The sequence below is a fragment of the Strix aluco genome, chromosome 2 (assembly GCF_031877795.1).
Source record: "Strix aluco isolate bStrAlu1 chromosome 2, bStrAlu1.hap1, whole genome shotgun sequence".
In the NCBI taxonomy this organism is placed as follows: Eukaryota; Metazoa; Chordata; class Aves; order Strigiformes; family Strigidae; genus Strix; species Strix aluco.
The window spans coordinates 54,498,924-54,519,741 of record NC_133932.1 but is presented as its reverse complement, the minus strand read 5'-3'; the positions used below and the strand labels follow the sequence as shown (position 1 = coordinate 54,519,741).

At 38.8% G+C, this 20,818-nt stretch overlaps 3 protein-coding genes across 13 annotated transcripts in view; 2 read left to right on the top strand and 1 right to left on the bottom strand.

The window, feature by feature from the left end:
* RAB9A (RAB9A, member RAS oncogene family) overlaps positions 1-5,508 on the top strand; it is a 33,904-nt gene extending 28,396 nt beyond the window's left edge. For all 5 annotated transcript variants that reach the window (XM_074814800.1, XM_074814797.1, XM_074814798.1 and 2 more), the window contains exon 2: positions 3,270-5,508. In XM_074814800.1, coding sequence (XP_074670901.1) covers positions 3,304-3,909 — 606 coding nt within the window. In that variant the 5' untranslated portion in view covers positions 3,270-3,303 and the 3' untranslated portion in view covers positions 3,910-5,508. The remainder of the gene's footprint in view (positions 1-3,269) is intronic.
* Positions 5,509-8,022: 2,514 nt separating this feature from the next.
* On the bottom strand, positions 8,023-14,406 carry TRAPPC2 (trafficking protein particle complex subunit 2). Of its 2 annotated transcripts, none has more exons than XM_074814812.1 (5): positions 14,350-14,406; positions 13,616-13,725; positions 11,397-11,539; positions 10,514-10,601; positions 8,023-8,883 (listed from the first exon to the last, which is right to left on the bottom strand). In XM_074814812.1, the coding sequence occupies exons 2-5, from the start codon at positions 13,706-13,708 to the stop codon at positions 8,785-8,787; spliced, it is 423 nt and encodes a 140-aa protein (XP_074670913.1). In that variant the 5' UTR covers positions 13,709-13,725; positions 14,350-14,406; the 3' UTR covers positions 8,023-8,784. The 2 variants fall into 2 exon arrangements, with proteins under 2 accessions (XP_074670913.1, XP_074670914.1); XM_074814813.1 differs by lacking the exon at positions 14,350-14,406 and adding an exon at positions 13,947-14,261.
* Positions 14,407-14,447: 41 nt separating this feature from the next.
* Positions 14,448-20,818, top strand: part of OFD1 (OFD1 centriole and centriolar satellite protein) — a 33,931-nt gene continuing 27,560 nt past the window's right edge. For 2 of the 6 annotated variants that reach the window (XM_074814779.1, XM_074814778.1), the window contains exons 1-7: positions 14,448-14,616; positions 14,786-14,887; positions 17,475-17,675; positions 18,486-18,554; positions 18,639-18,666; positions 19,464-19,571; positions 20,282-20,418. In XM_074814779.1, coding sequence (XP_074670880.1) covers positions 14,792-14,887; positions 17,475-17,675; positions 18,486-18,554; positions 18,639-18,666; positions 19,464-19,571; positions 20,282-20,418 — 639 coding nt within the window. In that variant the 5' untranslated portion in view covers positions 14,448-14,616; positions 14,786-14,791. Of the gene's footprint in view, positions 14,617-14,785; positions 14,908-17,474; positions 17,676-18,485; positions 18,560-18,638; positions 18,765-19,463; positions 19,572-20,281; positions 20,419-20,818 lie in introns of those variants that run through there. The other 4 variants (XM_074814781.1, XM_074814782.1, XM_074814783.1 and 1 more) reach the window with 4 other exon arrangements.

Below are 20,818 nucleotides of genomic sequence, written 5' to 3'. Positions count from 1 at the left end.
ATTTGTATTATGGTATATGATCATGTTAGAAAGGCACTTAATAGAAACTGTTCCCTGCTTTTAACGCTAATATTGAAGTCAGTGGTCTAAGAGTTGGAGCCCTTATAAGTTGGTAGATGCAATTAAAAGGTGGTTATCAAAATGGGCCAGAGTGAGGCTGCTTTTTATTTGCTCTGTGAGTTTCTTTGAATATTGAAATGATAGAGGCACATGAGGCAAAAAATCTCTCTACAGACTCTTCTGTGTACTAGGTTGAGACTACTTTTACTGTGCTGCACAATTAGTTTAATGTAAGAACTGGAACAAATAGTTATCTGTAATGTCTTGCAGTTCCTAATGTTGGTTAAAATAATCAGATACACATTGGAAATTAAGTTTTTGTTTAGTTTTCAGATGCTGAATGATAATTTAATCTGAACTGTTAAAGATAATAAATCTTCAGAAATATAACAGAAGTACTGTTCCTTCCAAAAACATTGTCAAAAAACACATACAGATAAGTTCAAAGTATGTAATAGGAGAAATAACATTGGTTCTCCAGGCATCTTAAGGATTTTATTGTTGTTTTGTTTGTTGGAGTATTAAGGCTTCATAATGAAGGGGGGGAAAAAAAAAACCACCACACCAGTTAAGCTCTTTAAAAATCTTAACTTAAAGATGTGTAAGTGGAAAAAATGCAGCAGCCTACTGTGCTGAAAACTACCGTCCTGGTTCTGCAGATACTCGAAATAACATAATCATTGGGGCTACAGATGAGTCCCTTATATAATCAGAAAAACTGTAATTGTATAAAGTCTTTGCTGCTTCCAAGCAAAAATGCTTCTTAATGCCTTTAAACATGCTGCTTTCCTGTCTCAGATCCAGCTTGTATGTATGTACTTAAATGACGTATGACACTTACTGACGTTGCATGCAACATCCCATTGAGATACTTGCTTATCAGCCCTGGCAAGACTGTTTTGTAGCCTTTGTGTAAAAGGATCAGTTTGGTTCTAGTTAAAAAGACACTTTTCATGGTTTGTGGCTGGTCTATAACTGTCTGCCCAGTGAAAGTATTTTTATGGTCATAAGTCTCCTAGCCCTCACTGTAACGGTCAGTGTAGTTGAAATTGTGCAAATCAATTTCTCGGGTTTTCAATACACAAGAGTACTAGTGTTAACAGTGTTTCCTTACTTGTATTTTGTTTAAAATGTGGCTTCATGGAGAAATTAATGATAGTAACTGCAGTTCTTCAAACTGTAGAAGCTGAAGAAACAAGTCCATAGTACCACTCAGAACTATGTAAGTCAGGTTTTTATTCACATTATGTATTCTAGGGAACTTGTGATTTCAGAGGACAGGAAAAAAAAAAAAAGTAACTCGTTCCTACACTGAAGTGGAAGAACAGGGCAGTAGTTGGTACGCTCTGTTCTCATGAATGCATTATTTATTAAGAAGATGCTACTATTTAATGGTGTAGCTCAAATACCTTGTTAGTTAACTAATAGTAGGAATTAGGGAGATAAGTGAAGACACTGGACCATTTTAAATATTTCAGCATGAACATGGATATCATGTGCAAGTAGGCTGGTGACTCTAATAAGGCTTTTCACATACATAAAAATGTATGTCCTGAACCATAACAATTATCCCATAGCTCTGTGAAAGGTAATGTGAAAGGTAAATGAACAATCCACTTGTAGCTTTTAAGGAGTTATAACATTGTTGTGATACAAACTTGTAGAAATGTTAAGGGTTTCTAAACATTGTTTTTACAGTATAAATGAATTAAATTACTCATTCTGAACAAATTTTTAATGGAAGCAGCCACTGTTCCTTATGTTGAGGCTTCAGCTGTAGATTTTCTAACAAGTAAACATTCAGAGATGGAAAGTCAAAGACAAATAAATTCCTGACATTTCTTGCTTCTAACGTAGGCCTTGATTCTAAGGCAGCACAGTCACATGATTCTCACGCCAGCTTGTATCAGGTTATTAATTCCATAACCATACTCTGTGGGTGATATATATGCCAGTAGCGCTAATTACAACTAGCAAGACCGCATTCCTTCCTTCAGAGAAGGAGACAGACTAGGGGACTTATGACCCATTTCCATTTTAAACAGACACTCTTTTCAGAGAAGCCTGTTTTGGCTGAATTACTTTGAGCTCTTTTAGTAACGGGTAGGTATAGGAACAGCAGTTTTCTTTATACAGAAACTTAAGTTTGAGCTCTTTAAAATAAAACTTTGCCCCCAAGCAATTAAAAAACTCTTTTTACAGTATTAGATGACATTACTGTAATGAGGGCAAACCTTGGGCTGGCACAAAACACTAATGAGCTAATTACTTTTTTAAAAAAATAAAATCCTTTAACACTAAAATCTGACAGTAAAAAAGCTTCATTGGTGCCACTAATTCACCATCCCTGTGCTGGCAGCCAGGCTCACTAGCACTTCCAGGCTTTTTGACAGTTTTACCACAGGAAGTTGACACCTACTAACTGAACTGTGGGTGTAGACTTGGCCTCAGTATTCGGCATCTTGAGTACCATCTGAAGTAGCAACGGTGAATTTGCTTGTGTAGTAGTTGTAAAGTATTCCATTTATTATGGCTGTTCTGCAAGGAGTAAACTGTAAAATACCAAATGTTTGTGTACCAATACCTAGTTGCCTGACTTCTAAAATAAAATTACAGCATTTGCATTTGTTCTGTAGATAACTGTCTTCCCTCTGAGTTAATTTAAAATTCCTCGTCTGGTTGCAATTTTGGGTAAAGTGCAGCAGTTATTCCAGTGCAACAGGTAGTGTCCTGCTTTATTCCTAAAGTTTCGTCTTCACTTTCACATGTTAAAAAATAACTTTGCTAATGAAATGCAGTGCTGAAGTGACCAGTTCGACATGTGGTCTATAAAATTCTCTCACTTTGCTTTCTTCCTTGGACCTTTTTCAGTGAACATAAATGAATCGTTGCCCTAGTTGAGTGTGATGCGATACCCCTTCTGCACAAATGTTGGAGGGTTTGGGGGTTTTAAGTGACAGACCAGTAATTTGTGCGGTGTACTGCTTAGACTGCCACACAGACTGCAGTCAGTGGCAGAGACACCTCCTAAACACGTGTTCTTGAGTGGGTATTGTTACTGTGAGTAGCTACACTTCACCTGTTTAGCATAGTCCTCCTGCTTTTGTATATAAAACTTGGTGTTGGTAGACTTCAACATTTTCTAGGTATTGATGTGTGCAAAACTTTCTGCTCACAACTCTTTTTAATGATTTTCTTAATCTTCACAGGTCTAGGAAACTGGGAGGATCTGTTCCTGTAACAATGGCAGCAAAATCATCACTCCTCAAAGTAATACTGCTAGGAGATGGTGGAGTTGGGAAGAGTTCCCTTATGAACAGATACGTCACCAACAAGTTTGATGCACAGCTGTTTCATACAATAGGTGTGGAATTCCTAAATAAAGAGCTGGAAGTTGATGGACGTTTTGTTACAATGCAGATATGGGACACGGCAGGTCAGGAACGTTTTAGGAGCTTGCGGACTCCTTTCTATAGAGGTTCTGACTGTTGCCTACTAACCTTCAGCGTGGATGACTCTCAAAGCTTCCAGAACTTAAGCAACTGGAAGAAAGAGTTCATTTATTATGCAGATGTCAAGGAGCCTGAAAGTTTTCCGTTTGTGATACTGGGTAACAAAGTTGATATTGATGAAAGGCAAGTGTCTACAGAAGAAGCCCAAGACTGGTGCAGGAATAATGGCAACCATCCCTATTTTGAAACCAGTGCAAAAGATGCCACTAATGTTGCAGCAGCCTTTGAAGAAGCTGTTAGAAGAGTTCTAGCCTCTGAAGATAGGTCAGATCACTTTATTCAAACAGATACAGTAAACCTTCATCGGAAGCCAAAACCCACTTCATCTTGTTGTTGACTTAAAATTTTTTTTTGGCCAAATTACTTTTGACTAGCTTGCTCTGTAAAAGGATGGGGAAGGTGTAATAGATAAAATAACAAATGGGTTTCACTCTAATATTAAAATTGTCATAATCTGCTGCTTTCTTGGGGGAGCAAATGAAAAATTTCCATTCATGAGTGACCTGTTACTGAATTAGTGACACTTTCTGTTTAGGAAGGTGTCGAGTGAAAACATTAATATAAGAATGTAATTTGCCAACTTTATTCAAATGATAAATACTTTGAATATAATTAAAACTTGAAAGTTCTAGAAGCACTACTTTGGAGAAACTGTTCTGGAATTCAGGCACAAAGATACTTTTATATGTGTATATTTTTATGAAATCAGCATTCCATTTTTGTTTCACTAGAAGTCAGTTTCTTAACAAGGCTAGATATTAAACCAGTCTCACTACATTCCTTTTGCTGTGAGTGGTACTTCATCTCTAATGTGTTTATTATAAGTTAATATAAATTACCTTCAGATTGTCTTCTAATTGCCTAATGTTCCTATAATTTGAGTAGGCTAAGTAGGAAATAAACTTCCTACATATTTAATGTCCATTTTCCTTTCATTTACTATTCTAATTCTGTACTAATTTTTCCAGCAATTTAATGCAAGATGATGATTTTTTTTAAGTTAATACATGTGTTTGCCTTAAGTCCCATTCTAGTGTGTTTCTGATCAGTAAGGTAAAAAATCTGAGTAACTGAAGTATAACCATCTTTAGTTATGAAAAAGATACACTTTATTCCCTCAGCTTTAATAGCACTTGAAGGGATCCACATTATGACAAATTGCTAAGAGAACTTCTAGTATACAGCCTTAAAGGTCCAGACGTCTTGTTCCTGTTAACCTGAGCTGTGAATGTGTTTACCAGTAATCCCTGCACTGTGAAACTAAGGATTGGCAATACGTAGAGAACTCAGGAAGCTCTTGACTTACAGTAGATTGTGACAGCTTTCAGCCCTAATAAATACCTACAACTAGTGTTTGAGCTGAATTTGATCCTTATTGTTGAATTTGCTATTTTAGGATATGGACTTACACATTTAAGACAATGTCTTTTATATTACTGTACTCATTACATGACGATGAACAGAAGCAAATTCTGTATTTAATGGACAGTCTTTCTGCAGTAACGCAGATGAAACCACAGAAAGTGTATCTGAGGCTCTCCATTGCAGTTAAATGGTAGAATACTTGTATGAGAAGTTGTTGAATGTTGGCTCTCAGAGTACCCACTGTCCTTGTAATAGCAAACTTGATAGCGCGCTGTTGCTTCAATGTGTAATCTGACTGCTAACAGGCATGCATGTACACATGTTGTGGACTTCAAAAGGAAGTCTGAGGCCTATAGGACAGGCCGTGTTATTCACTAAACTGCACAGACTCTGCTTTCTGTCAAGTTTTTGGTTCCCATAGAAAAGCATTTCTTGAGAGTACAGTAACAGCAAGAGTTTTCTCTTAGCGAATCTGTTCAGTCTGTACCAGGTGTAATTATTTGGAAGTAAAGCTTGCAAAACAAACCCTTTTTGTTGCTCTTAATAAATACACTCTTCTGAATGTATTGTATTCTTGCTTGAACCTGTCTGGGACTTTATTCCAGAGATCTGCTGCTCCTGCTTAAAAGTGACATCTTTTTACTTTCTGTACATTCCTGAGTCTAATTAATTTACAGTCCAGCATATACAGCAACTGTTTTAAGCTTCAGTCATCTAACACCTAAATACAGGTTGAGCTGCTACTTCTGTTTAATTTCTAGACAATGAATGAAAAGGTATTTGTGAAGAAAATCTTAGCTAAATTCCTCTTAAGATTAAGCCAAGAGAGCAAAAAGCTTTAAAAACAAAGATTGTGTTGAGGGCTACTCAGCTAGTGATGTGAACTTGTTGTAGAACTACTACCTTACTGCTTAAAGCTGTCTCTAAGATTCATTTTAGCAGAGGTTAAGGTTGAAACAAAACAGGAGATAAAGTTAGTGTGACTAGAGTACTGTAGATATGATTCAAATGGTTCCTAAAAGGCAACAAGGATGAGAACCATCATGGTCTTCCTTGTGCCTAAGCATCTGTGTTTTCCCATCTGTCCCCTTGCCATGTAATGTCATGGTTACCAAGTCTCCATCTGAGAAGTAGGTTTAATAAAGTTAAATAAAACTTCATAGAATAGAATTGTATTACTTGTGCCCTGGTTGCTGCTGTACCATAACTGTACACTAAGCGTGAAAGTGGCTAGTAAAGATAAAGGGGAGTTTACGTGCTATGGTAAATTAAGACCACATAGGAATTACGTTGAGGTCATGATCCGGTCTCAGAGGTAGGCTGTCAGGTACTTGAAAGAAGCAGAAGTCCTATGACAAGCAGATGTAGATGATAGGTACAAAAGAAAAAACCATAACGCTTAATAACAGGCATTTCTGTACTTTCTGTGAAAACTTATTGTTCACTATGAAGGTAAGGTAGGCACTTGTGGCTTATGTTTCAGTTCACTGATTTGATTCAAGTACTAATGTACCTCAAGTATTAGGGGGTCCTGTTAGCAGTATTTAGAATTCTGTAAAGTGATGGAGCGTATACTGTGTAATACGTATGCAAAGGTACAGATGTCCTTGAAAAGGAGCAAAATACTGTCATGGCAAATTGGTGGGATTGATGAAAGCTACGCAAAATGGGAAGGGGCAGAAGGAACTAGCTAGGACAGCTAACGGCTCATCTCACAGAAAAGTACGTAGATGCTTTGCGTAAGACTGCTGCCAGAACCAGGCTGCTTGCTTTAACAGTTGCTCTGTACCTCGAACAGATCTTACTTTAAGTCATATGACAGGTTCCCTAAACAGCAACAAAACCTTGTAAAGTTGAGTCTAAGTTGCATTACTAGCCTAGATTTATTAAGGCTGGTTCTTGTTCTTATAAGGCTTGTGCTAATGTTCTCACTTCCTTATGCTTGATTTTTGTACTGTATAAGGTAATTCCAGTCCCTTCAACTCACACTTTTTTGTTGCCTCTATTGTATAATACAAGTTACTGCTGCTTTCTCACACGGCAACAGATTTCATTTGAATTATTCCTAAGCCTCTGAGATGGGGCATGAATATAATACTTGCAAAGGTCTCTCTTCTGCCTTGTCCGTTGAGGAACTGTTCATTTTCTGATGCACGCTAGAACTGCATCTTTCAGACCTGGAGCAGATTTGTGGCTATCATTGATCATGAGGTAACTTTCATCTGTTGCTTACAGATAGCAGTCCTTCAGCTTATTGTAAAAAGTCACAAACCAAAGCATAAACAAGTGTTCCTCCATACACGGGGAAATCACAGCTACCTAGCCCGGGTCCTTCAGAATTCTGTCCTGAGGCAACATTCCTCACCACAAACTCTATAATGATTGATGTAATGAATTAGCACATAGTTCTCCCTTGCCTGTGGCCAGTAACAGCCTGTTTTCATAAAGCCTAGATGGACCTATGAGACTGCATTTCCCCTTTACAATTGCTATATTCAGAAGAAAAGGGGAAAGACTGTATGGGGGGCATAAGAACAGGCACCATTTGGCTAACTGCCTTCAGAGATCAGGCAAGATGTAAAATGCTTTCATTTTACATAACTTCCTACTGTGTGCTTGCAGAAAAGAATACAATTATCAAAAAACCCCACAGTTTCTAAAAATGGTGGAAACTCCTGGCACTAATCCTTCATCTTTGCCAAAAACTTTTCTTAACTGCCACATATATGATTATTTAACATAAGTATTTCCTCAGTGAATCTTGACTCTTAGTATTTTTCCATCCATCATGCTACTGGGGAGGAGGTGGAAAACAGCATTAAGAGCTCCAACTTAATGGATATGAATGAGAATACTTTACCTCAAGTCTGTTTCTGATGCTTTCATGTATATAGCAGAAAAAAAAAATCAGTTGATTTACATAAGATCACATGACTATCAAAATGCTGTACAATGCAGTTTTTATGAAATAACACTGCAAGACAAGTATTGCCATCTTCACTTGTCACCCCACGAATAAAGGTAGCCTTACCATGATCATCTACTTTTCTCCTAAATCATTTAGAGTATACTCAACAGGCACCCATACTGCATCATTCATTTTATTTAAGGTAAATATTGCAACTTTTATATCATGTTCTTTTTCTCATGGAGTATTTTACAGCGACAGTTTAGCAGTAAGTGTAAATTACAAAGAAATAATGACTGACTATACATTTAAAGCACATACACATGGTCCCTTTAATTATACAGACTATGCAAAATGTGCCTCCTAGAACAGCATGCCATTTCTTTTGGAAATTACTTTTCAGACATTTTAAAAGAAGTCCAAGAAGATAGCTTATACAGATTTGCTGCAAAAGGAAACAGATTGTGAAACAACCAAAATATTAGGTAAATATATGCCAAATGACCCATTTAAAATTCACTGGTTTGGAATGATGGTAAGTTTTGCAAAAGGGTCTCTAACCACATTTTACAATAGAATAGTAGCCACACAGGCCAAATAATGCTGTTCTGAAAGCTCAACAAATAGTTCCATGGTTCAGAAACCCTACTCTAAATATATTTTCAAAAAGAAAATTTTAGCACTTGCAGAGATACTGGAAAGAGGTGGGCTTGAACATGTAAATTTAGTTTGGTTCTTTCCATGTCTGAATTAGAATTGAAGTCAGAGAGGCTTCGCTGTTTTAATCTGTATTGGCCAAAAGAAAAAAAGCTGCTTCAGCATCCACTTTGTCAGTCTTCAGAAGATGAGTATCAAACATGCTGAGAACTAACCTGAAGAACTACAGTTCAAATAATCAGGAAAGTATGGAAAAAGCACTCACTCAGGAAATGTATTTATTCAGCTTAAAAGGTGTTTCTTCCCAAGGAACTGTACTTTCCTTTCAAAGGCACTGGATCGAATAGGAGAATTGAGTTCATAAAATGGATTCATTGCAAACTGAGGAAAGAAGAAAAACTCATCAAACAGCACAAGGTCCAGCACTGAAAAAATATTACTTCAAATGGCAACTATATTGTTAGCTTTCAGCCTATTTCGTATCACTTTAAGAGCACAGAGCTCCTAAACAGCCACTCGCTTTCCAGGCCCTTACATTCTCCCCATACATGCACGCGGCCATCCCTTAGTACCAGCTTCTCAGAACAAATCCATCACGACACTGGTGGGAATGTCTGGTTTGGAAATACATGAGCATCACCCGATGCCCCATCTAGTGGAAGGATCACCAGGCTACTCGTTCTCAGAGCAAAACACTCCCGCCAGCCTTCTGTAGAACAGTCCTTTGCTTTCGTTATCACCATTAATGCCACAATACTGTCCAAAAATCACTGGACTAAAATGAAGAATAAATTCTGAAAGAGCACCGTTTATCACAATTTAGAAAAATCTACTCTGTTTAATGGAAAATACAGCCTTTATGTCATAGAATCACAGAATCATTCAGGTTGGAAAAGACCCTTGGGATCATCGAGTCCAACCATCAGCCCTACTCTACAAAGGTCTCCCCTACACCATATCCCCCAACATCTCATCTAAATGACCCTTAAACACATCCAGGGATGGTGACTCCACCACCTCCCTGGGCAGCCTATTCCACTGTCTGACCACTCTTTCTGTGAAAAATTTTTTTCTAATGTCCAGTCTAAACCTCCCTTGTTGGAGTTTAAAGCCGTTCCCCCTTGTTCTGTCACTAATCACCTGTGAGAAGAGACCAGCACCAACCTCTCTACAATGTCCTGTCAGGTAGCTGTAGAGAGTGATGAGGTCTCCCCTCAGCCTTGTCTTCCTCAAACTGAACAGTCCCAGCTCCCTCAATCTCTCCTCACAGGATTTATTCTCCAGGCCCTTCACCAGCTTCGTTGCCCTCCTCTGCACTCGCTCCAGCACCTCGATATCTCTCTCGTATTGAGGTGCCCAAAACTGGACACAATACTCCAGGTGTGGCCTTACCAGTGGAGAGTACGGGGGGACTATCACCTCCCTACTTCTGCTGGTCACACTATTTCTAATACAAGCCAGGATGCCGTTGGCTTTCTTGGCCACCTGGGCACACTGCCAGCTCATGTTCAGTTACTTGTCAATTAGAACCCCCGGATCCTTCTCTTCCACACAGCTCCAGCCACACCTCCCCAAGCCTGTAGCGATGCATGGGGTTGTTGTGGCCCAAGTGCAGGACCTGGCACTTGGCCTTGTTGAAGCTCATCCCATTAACGTTGGCCCACCAATCCAACCTATCCAAGTCTCTCTGTAGTGCCTCCCTATCCTCATGCAGATTCGACGCTCCCGCTTAACTTGGTGTCGTCTGCGAATTTACTGATAACGCACTCTATGTCCTTATCAAGATCATCAATAAAGATGTTGAACAGAAATGGTCCCAACACCGAGCCCTGAGGAACACTGAGGAAGCCCTGATGTCACGTTATCAACCCTGGCTAATGTGGACTGCATGGGTGCTTCTCCACTTACACAGGTCCCCATGAGAAAACACACTAATACAGTCATGCCTGAGCACATACAGCAGAACACACTTACAAATACTGCAGTGAGACCATAAGAAGTGGGTTCTTACCTTTATATACAAGTCATATACATCATTAAAGAAGTTCTTAATTCCATCTTCTTGCCTTACATCATGAAGCATTATAAATCTCATATGTAAAGCAATTAAGGAAAATTTAACTTTTACAAAGAAGAGAGACATTTAACAGATCCTGAGATAAGCATTTACACCTAATTCTGCATATACTTAAAATAGCTGAACATGAAATAGCAGGGACTATAGGAGGAAGCATTAAAAGTAGTTAACTGGAGCAGTGAAATTTAGAAAGCATTACCTTTATATTTTAAAATTCCCCTATTTGAAAATAAAAATAATCACCTCTCTATTCAAAGTTATTCTTTCTAAAGCTAGACAATTCTGAGTGCGGACAATGCGTTCAGCACCTTTGCCATATATCCCTGAAGTTAAAATGAGATTCAATGTTACTTGCTATGTATAACAAATGTTTCACAACAAACACTTCTAGGACTACCTGATCAAGCCTCAACACCATATTTTCAAGATGGGTGTGACTGACACCAAGCACGTTTATCCCTGCTTCTCCTCTCCAGCACTGTCAAAGGGATGGGAACAGAGAATCATATAAGCTTACTCAGACTCTCTCATATTATTGCCCTCTCACTCCTCTTTTCTCTACTCCATGTGAGCTCCACATTTCATTAGGTTATTTCTGCTCCTCCAAAAGGAAAAATCCACCTTTCTAATTGGTCCCAATTTTCAACAACTGCTGTGCGTCCCAACTTACTTCATCGTGAAGCTGGTGACTCTCTGACAATAATAGTGGTGAATAGCCAGAGAAATCTGTTCCAAACTCATTTTATCTAACTTGTCCCTTTCTGGCAAAAGGCTTTTCCTATATAAATATAAGGAAAGGGAAGAGGGAAGGATATGTCCAGCTGTGACAAAAGCAGAAACAAACCACTCGTTAAACTTGTCCACAGTCTTCAGATACATGTTGTTAGAAAGCCACATGTTCTCATCTACTAGGTCAAGAGCAGCGTGGGCAATGAACTGGTTGAGATGGCGATGATCATCCTAATGTATTTCCAGGAGACAGAGGATTGGTCATTCAGTGAAAGGAGAGAAATATTAAGAATAATTTGCTCAAGTTGCTAAACAACTAGTGCTCAAGTTACGTAAAGTTATATATACCCTTCTTTTCTGTCACATAGGTGCCATCCTGTAATTAAGAAACGTATATATTGTAACCAACACTTGGTTTCAAGGGAAAAAAAAAGGTCATAGTAAAAAGGTCATCACAAAAACAGTCTTGAGAGCAACAAAACCAATAAAGCCTATATCTATAGCCCAGAAATTAATTCAAAATTCAAGCATGAATTATTTTGTTTACCAATGGGTCATCTCCCACTGTAAACTTATTCCACAATGAAGGCCCCGATAAAAATATTTTTCTCTGCTTTCCAGTCACCTGTTTTTGTGAAATTTGCAGCAATTCAGCATTTTCTGGACCGTAACATCTCTCTCAAATTTGCCAGAAACAAGTTATGATGTGTCTAAGTCGGGGGGCAGATGGGGAAAGCAGAGGTACAGAGGACAGATACACTGATAACATTCTCACCTAAAGATTCTGTTTTTTCAGGTTATTTGCTTAGAAACATAGGATTTTTTAATTGGTTTGGGGGTTTTCTTTTTCATAAGAACCTAGTGCAGAAAAACATCCTGCAACTGGTATTAAATATATGCTTGCAGATGTAAATTACACCTCTTCGTATAATAAACACAAACGGCCTTCATAGAGTAATGACAGCATTTGGCCCTAACACTGCAAGAGTCATGTGGGGAAAGAGCCATTTACTTTCTATACAAACTAGAATACTGTAGGACATCTTCCAAGAAGAAACGGGGGACTAAACGATACTGTAAGCTTCTATTAGACTGGAAACATAAGTAGACTTGCACTGATTCTCATAATATAGGGATGCTATTCATGCCACTCTCACACCCCTCAGCGTACTATATTTTTCCTCCATCAGGGCATTAACAGCTTTGCCACTTCCATTAAATCATACTGAAGAAGAGATTAAATAATGAAGTTTAAGGGGCAAAAGCTCACGCTGATTTACCACATCCATTACGCAAACCCCTTACTTCAGGCAGCTGTGCATCTGCACTGAATTCACTCTGAAATGGCATGTCTCGAAACAGAAGCAATTGTTGCCAAAACGTATCAATGTCTACTAGTTCTCCTTCACTGCACATCCAAGTTTTGATACTCTCTTAAGGAGAAAATTTAGTACTTCAACCTCAGCCAGACAAGAAGCTTACCCGAGCCAAGTTACATCCATTAGCAAAATGCAGAAAATTAATTTTTCCACTATTGCGGATGTGTCACATCCTCACACTCACTAAGTCTAGTCCGACTAGCCTTATTTATGATCTTTTATGGGACACCAATTCAAATTACAGATGATGCCATGCTGTTCAAATCAGTGACAGCATATACTTCCATTTTTGGACACACTCACAGACTGACACACTTTTATTCTGAAGTCTATTGTTTCTTCAATGTCATATCTCAATAGATAGATCTGTTCTTTTCCCACTGGAAACACTACTTACTGAGTAGTCTCACATTTCTCACATTTTCAAACTCGTATTTATCAATACACGATTTAAATCTTTCTTACTGAAAAGCAAGTATGACTACTGAAGATGTTTAAGATTTTTTTTATAGCATAAAAAATAAAGGACTGAATAGAGCTTTCAAATTTATGCTCCTTACTTTATTACTAGATACAGATGCGTTAAAATAGAGAAGGACAGTAAATAGCCTTAAATAATGAACAGCTATTATAAAAGCTCTAAACACTAAGAGCAATGACCAAAGCATGACTAGCATATATATTCTTCACCATACAGCATCAAATATGTAAGGAGACCATGTTTTATGAAGAACTAGTATGATCTGGCAAAGAATTTTTAAGAGACTCAAGAACTTGAGTTCTACTCCCTATGACAAAGTTTCTGTAGAAAACAGTCAATATTAGTAACACTTTTAACATGCTGGTCATGCTTCAAATACACTGTAAAATTATAAAAGAAAATGCACCATAATTACATCACAGGTGTATCACAGAGGAAAAAACACACCTTGGACTCTACTTTTCCAGGAGGCAGAAATTCCATTTCAAATATGGGATTATCATGATGACCAACTATCACGAAGTAGAAACTTCCAGACATTCTTCAAAACAGTACTCCTTACAAGAAAAGACAGACACGCTGATGAGTCTATATAAAAAATCCATGGGAAAGTGCCCCTAAAAATCTGCCAACGTGCTTCCTATAGTATTTACCATAGGCTAAAGAGAAATACTTTCTTAGGCATGCACATTTATACTCATACAGGGAGAAAAATATCCTTAGAAGGCAGAACACCTCCTGGAAGTGAGCCTAGCTACTACTACCTCAAAACGCTTACTCTGCAACCGACTGACGATTTCATTTATCCTCTGCCAGCCCCCCCAGTGCCTTGGACGGCAACGATCCCATGAAGTGACGTGGTGCACCCGCCTCACCCGTCTCTCCCTGGGGGCCCTACAGGCAGGCAGTAAAAAGGAGAAGCCCCACGGCCCCGGCTCCATCCCCGGGGACTCCAGAGTTACCCGGGGGGAGTGACACCACCACCACCCCCCCCCCCGCGCCGCGCCCCAGCGCCCTGAGGCCCGCCCAGGCTCCCGGCGGCTCCCCCGTGCCCCGCCGGGGCTGCCGCCTCCAGGGGAAGGATCGGACGCCGCGGGGGGTGCCCGCGGAACCGGCGGGAGAGGGAAGTGGGGTCTGCGCCGCAGAGGCCCGGGCCTGGGGGGCCCGGGCCCGCCGCCTACCCTGCGACGTGCGCTCGCCAACGGCTCCCCGCGGCCGCCCGGAAGCGCCACCCCGCGTCCCGCCCAACATCCGGCGCCCCCGTGACGCGCCGGTGCCCGCCGGGAGCCGCCGCGGGAGCCGCCGCTTTGACCCGGCGCTCCCGGTTCCGCTGCCAGTGCCTGCCGGCTCCGGGTCCCGCCGGCTCCGGGCCCCGCCCGCCGCTGCTGCTCCTCGGGCAGGAGACAGAGGGCCCAGGCGCGGCACGGGCCGGAGCTGCCGCCCTCCCTGTGGGTAGCGGGGCGGTTGCCCCGGCAAAGCCTGGGCCTGCGTGAGGGGGGGGCTGGGGCGGCTGAGGCGCTGGCCGTCTCGCTGGCCGTGGGTCTCGCTGGGAGTCAGGACTCAGTAATGCCTTTTTTTTTTTTTTTTTTTTTTTTTTGTTTTGTTCTGATGTTGTAGGGCAGGATGGCTTCGGTTGAAAGGGAGACGCTGTCCCAAGATGAACTCCGGAAAAGGCTCTATCAGACTTTTAAGAACCGAGGTGTACTGGACACACTTAAGGTGTGCGTTATTTTCAGCAGGTGCTATGATTCGCTGTATTACTTAACACTGAAAGCAGTGACAGTCATGCTTAATAAATGTGCTTCCCACTCTCCCCAAATGTATTGTTTTTGCCACAGCCTAATCTGTATTCAGCTTTTTTTTTTTTTTTTTTTCAGAGGTTCTTTATAAACAGAAGTACTTTTTGTTGTGGATTAATCTCAAGAGTTTTCTTAAGGAAGGTTGAAGGCCTGTATCGGGTCTTTGAAATTTTCCATGCTTGAGAAAAAAGCAGGAAAGAGAGGAGTGAATGAGAATACAGGATTGGGAAGGATCTCTTAGGTCACAGAGTCTGTTTATTACCTACTATAAGTAAGCACGCTATAGGAATTATCTTCCTAAAATATTCCAGTTCTGTTTTAACACTGTTTGAGCTATTTTCTCCCAGTCTGCTCATTCTGGAGAATGTCTTAGAATATGGTTGTGTTCAAGAGTGAAACTTTGTTCTGCTTTGTAGCCTGCATTTATTTATGGTTGCTCTGGCCTTTTTTCTTGGGCTGAAAGTATCCTTCAGTTTAAGTAGCTCTTACTCCTGTTGATGATTTACAGGCAGCAGTCATACCTTTTCTTCAGTGTTCTGGTCCACAATGCTAGGCAAGTCAAGGTGCAGTAGTCTCATTGCCAGTTACCCCAATAGTCCTCTGCATCACTTTGAAGTCTTTCCCCCTTTTTTTTAAAGGGAATAGATCATGACTGTTTTGAGCTTTCCAGGCAAAGTTTAAAATTATATTAATTCTTCCCTATTTTCTGGGAAAGTCTGTGGAAGGCTGTATATATCTCTTTTTGAGGCATGTTATATTTGTAGTGCTAGTCATTGTTTGACTGACACTTCCACATCTTGCTTTTTTGAAGCAATATATCCCTCATGTTATAGCAGAAATTTGTATCAGGCCTTAAATGCTGAAATGTATTTCATGCGGTTTCAGTTTTGCTAGACTTTAAACATCATCATTGCATTTTTTTTTATGATGTCTTGATCTTCCTATGTACATCTCCATGTCACCAGCAGATTTTTTTAGCTTCTGCTTTTTTTGTCAAATTCCTTTAAAAAAAAAAAAAAGAAAATCAAGATCTATATTTAAGAATACCATTGCTAATCTTACCTCCAAGAATTGCCTGTTCAGGAAAACTTGTTTCTCCCTCAACATATTCCATACCAAGCTTGCAGTGCTTGAACCATTTCTTGTCTTGTTTGACTTAACTAATAGTTGGCCAGGTGGCATGCTATTTAAGTCTATTTTCCTGCTTTGTTTTCCTCATCTAGAGGATTGCACATTGTATTAAAGCTTTTGTAGCTTTTCTGAGCTGAAGAATTACTACAGTTGGGTTTCTTATGGGTTTCTTATGAATTACTTCTTCTAATGAGAATACTCTCAACTTTCTCATGGTCTGATCTGACTTCTGCTTCTGTTAAGAGGCAGAGTGGATCTGGAGCTACAGGTATGCTGAACAGCCAACATACAACAGCCGATTTCTGCCTTCCTTTCCCATAGTAGGGATGGGGATTTAGCCCCGTGTTTTCTACCTGCACTTTGTCACAAAATGTATAAGAGATTGCTGGGCTCCCTTGTTTTTTGAGACAACGTCATCTCTGTCAAAGTTGTTTGAAAGTAGACAAGTTCAGAAATTAATAAGGAAAATTATTTTTTCAGTTGTCTTTGTTTCTATTGACAGCCTAATTTCTGTAGAAGGCTGTGCTAAAATGTAAGGCTGGACTGACAATCTAGCTTTGTTAAGTTTTGGTAAGTATTTTGTCCCATTTTTGGTAACACACTACTACTTTAATCAGCTTTGTCACTGTTGCATACCTGCTGTTGAAAGCTTAAAACATTATTTCTGTCGTGATCTCTTAGTACGTTATAAACAATTTGTATAATTATATAATGAAAATTATTACTTATTTCTTTTGCAGGAGGGAGACTTGAATTTTAGAAAAGAATTTTAGATTACTCTTTTTTTTCTCTACTGTAACTCATTGAATGCAAATAAATAATAAGAGATGCAGTTTAATTATTATTAGTCCTGTAGGTTTCTTTCATTAGTACTCTTTTGCTTCCCTACAAAATAATTGATATTAAAGACATTGAATTTCCCGTTTATTTTCCCATCTGCTTTTTTGATGGCATTGGCAGCTCCTTGATAGGAGGTTTGGAAGAGGATTAGTGAGTTTTCCAAGTACACCTGAAATTGAGGCCACATCAGGCAGGCTTTATTTAAGCCAGAGAGGAGGGAGATCTAAAAATTAAGCTGGGGGTACTGGAGTGGAGTTTAAGTGAGTTCTTGACTGAGAACAATACTTCTTTTCAGTCCTACGTTTGATACATCTTGAGGGAAAGTCAAAGATCACTGTAGCCACCGTAAGAGTGTTTTGAAGAAAGGCACGGTGTCCTTTCTAAATTTTGCCAAAGGTAGTCTGACCATTTCTGTTATGTAGGTTGTAATATGAGACATACATACAAGTAAAATGAGACTCCCCAAGAATTTTGAAAAATAAAATCTCTCGTTGAATAACATGTAAGCTGAGAATATCATGTCTTTTCTGTATCAGACACAGCTCCGAAACCAGCTAATCCATGAACTAATGCACCCAATTTTAAGTGGAGAACTTCGGCCACAGGCTGTTCCAAGTGATGACTGTTCACTTTTGATCACAGCTTCCAATAGTTTGGTGGCAGATCATCTACAGAGATGTGGCTATGAGTATTCGCTTTCTGTTTTCTTTCCAGAAAGTGGATTTGAGAAGAAGAAGGTAAGTTCAGTAATATACCCCTTCTAAGACTTCCAGGAGCTTTGCTTTCTGGGAGTTGTCACATTCCAACAGAAATGAACACAATCCTCTTTTGTGATAGTGAAATACAAACACAAATACAGCTGATCATGAAAGATTTCCTTATTCAGGGCCATTTTCATGAATACTTTAAATTGGCAATAACGCCACAAGCCTCTCAACCTTGCGCTTGCTTCACCCATAGCCACAGCCTGGCATGACCATTTGTCAGGCTGTGCGGCAGAGCGCTTGGGGAACTCATCCCAATTAAAGCTAGCCTCTTGTTTGGCCGTTCAGTTCCCTGAAAGTGTGGTTCATGCTCAGTTTAAACTCTTCTAACTACAAGCTGTGGGTAAAAAAGGCAGTTCTTGCCCTCTCTGTGAGTATGTGCTACAGTGAAGTTGTTTCCAACTGAAAATGAATTTTTTGACCTAGGGAGTTGTTAGTTGTCATTTGGCTTAGTGAGCTCATCTGATTTATATGATAAATCATGAAAAGAGGCAAGGAAAGTAGCAAGAGCATATATCCAGGGTGAGGGGGAAGTAAACCCATCTATTTTCACAGCTTCAGTTGATCATGAAGCCACATACTGGCTGCCATATGTCTTAGGTAGTGGAGATAAGTAAATGTTGTACTAGAACAGCAGGCTTCTGAAAATGGTTTTACAAGGTGATAAACAGATCTTTCTCAAGTGGAAAACATTCTACAACTGTAAAATAGTGTATTAAATATTTGAAATTATTTTAAATTAGTTAACCTTTTCTAACTTATCTTTTTTTTTTTCCCCCCAAGCTGTGGACTATGCAAGATCTTCTTCAATTAATGAGGATCAATCCAAAATCCAGTCTGTACAAATCACTGGTAAAGTTAGTTTGATCTTGAAAATAAGCTTAAATTTCAGTTGTGATGAAATAGACTGGCTAAAACATCTTTTGTTTCTTACAGACTTCAGGAACTCAGAAGGAGAATAAAGGTACAAGATGTTTATAGATGATGCAGACAAGGATAATTGTGTCAGCTTCATTTTTAAGATGCAAGCAATAGAAATTCAAATTTCTTGAGCGTATGTTGGTATGAAATTATATAGATTCAGTTGAATTTTGAAACTTGCAGTACACCAGGATGATGAATATTATATTTCAGGATTATCCAACTCTTATTTGTGGTGTGGGTTAAGTGTTAACATTCACCAACAAAATAAATTACTTGAACATTAGAAATATGAAGAAAATGTGTAATCAGGTATTAAATATAATGTTCTTCGGAAGCTTTTCTCACTAACTTTGGCAAACTCAGATTTTGGTTTGTGTTTATAACTGACTGTATTAGCTTGCATAATTTACTTCAAAAACTAGTTAAAGATTTATTTGACTTTCTGTTGGTTTATATAAGAAATAATTCTTATGTCTGCATGATGAAATCTAGCTGTATTGCATAACCTGAAGTAGCTTGATCTTCAGAGACCCCTGTTGCCTAATGACCTCATAATTAAAGTAGTAATAATCTGCTCTCTCAAATGATATTGAAAGACAGAGAGACATGGATGAAAGGAAAAGTCGTAAAAAGAGAGCTTTTGCAGAATGAGATCAACTGGATTATGCTTATTTTAAAATCTTAATAGTTTACTAGTACAGATTTTTACTTAAATACTTGGTTCTTTCTGTAAATTGAATAGGTTTTCTTGTCCAGTGAAAATAAATTCATTAATTACAGGCTCAAATTCAGTTTTGGTATGAAATCAGATCTAACTAATATATTTGATCTTGATAGGTTTTCTTATGCAGATTTTAATCGAACTTACAGAGCACCATCTAAGTAAGGAAACTCATGACACAGAAACTCAGACAACCTCAGTGCCTCCTTACAGAGCATCTCTTGGTAAGTGCGACCTCTGCAAGCAAGTCTCCCCAAGTATTTTCATATTGGTAAATGGTGTGGATTAATAAATGATATGAGTGGTATTCATTCACCACTTACTCAAATGCAGCCTAAAGTAATAATAAGTAAAGGTCATACCTATCACTAGTACATTGGTTTTCTAACCTTTCTTAGAATAAGACAAAAGTCCTGTTACGATTTTTTCTTTTTTTTAATCACTCGGATGTTTTCTTAGGCATTTCGCTAAGAACTATTATGTCTTAGATGCAATGTAAATGTTATATGGTGAAATATGTTCTGGAAAACATAAATGCACGCCTCTCTTTCTATGATAGTGTTTCAGTGAAAATTAGGCACAGACTGGGAGTTCTTGAATTATAATATACATGCAGTCAGTAATACAAAAGAACCTAAAATTTGCATGCAAAAGAAAATTCTTGTCCATCCGTGATAAAGAGAATGAATGACTGATACCACAGATAGTCCCTAAACAGCTAAGTGCCTCCTCCTAGGTACATGCTGTGGGGCATAGAGCTGATAAATGGCATTTCTGTGCTGCCTCTGCTTTTGTACTACACGCGTCTTTCTGTGACAGTGCTACTTCAGTAAACTAAGGAACTTCTTACAGAGAGACAGGTTCCTACAGTCCTGGGTAGGATAACTGTGGTGACTGTTTTTAAATTATGATGGATATGTTGCTCTTTTTGTAGCTGAGAAGCTTCAGCTGATTGATGAACAGTTTGCAGACTCTTATCCCCAGCATCAGAAATACGAATCTTTAGAAGTAAAACTTCAGGAATATAGAAAAGAAATAGAGAAGCAGCTTCAAGCAGAAATGTGTCAAAAGGTATAACTCTGGTCATTCATTTTGAGAGAGAGATTTGTTAATTTTGACTTTGCACATTACAGACTTTTAATACTTAAGGTACATTGAAAGAAAAGATCCAATAATGAGTTACATCAAACACAAAGGGCTAGCCAATATCAGTAATCCAATATCAATTGTTAATTTGATGATATAGCATGTATATATTTTTCCATTCCCCTTTTTTGTTAAATATCCACAGAATGTTAAGCTTTTTATTCCTATATTAATTTATGACATGACTTTTTCTTATTTTGACTGTCTTAATTTGGTAAATTTTATTTGCTCTTTGATTATTTTGTTTTATGGAGAAATGTTTACTCTGCTTAGTCATACTATTCATTTTCCTTCCTAGTTAATATTTTGAAGCTTGAATTTCAAT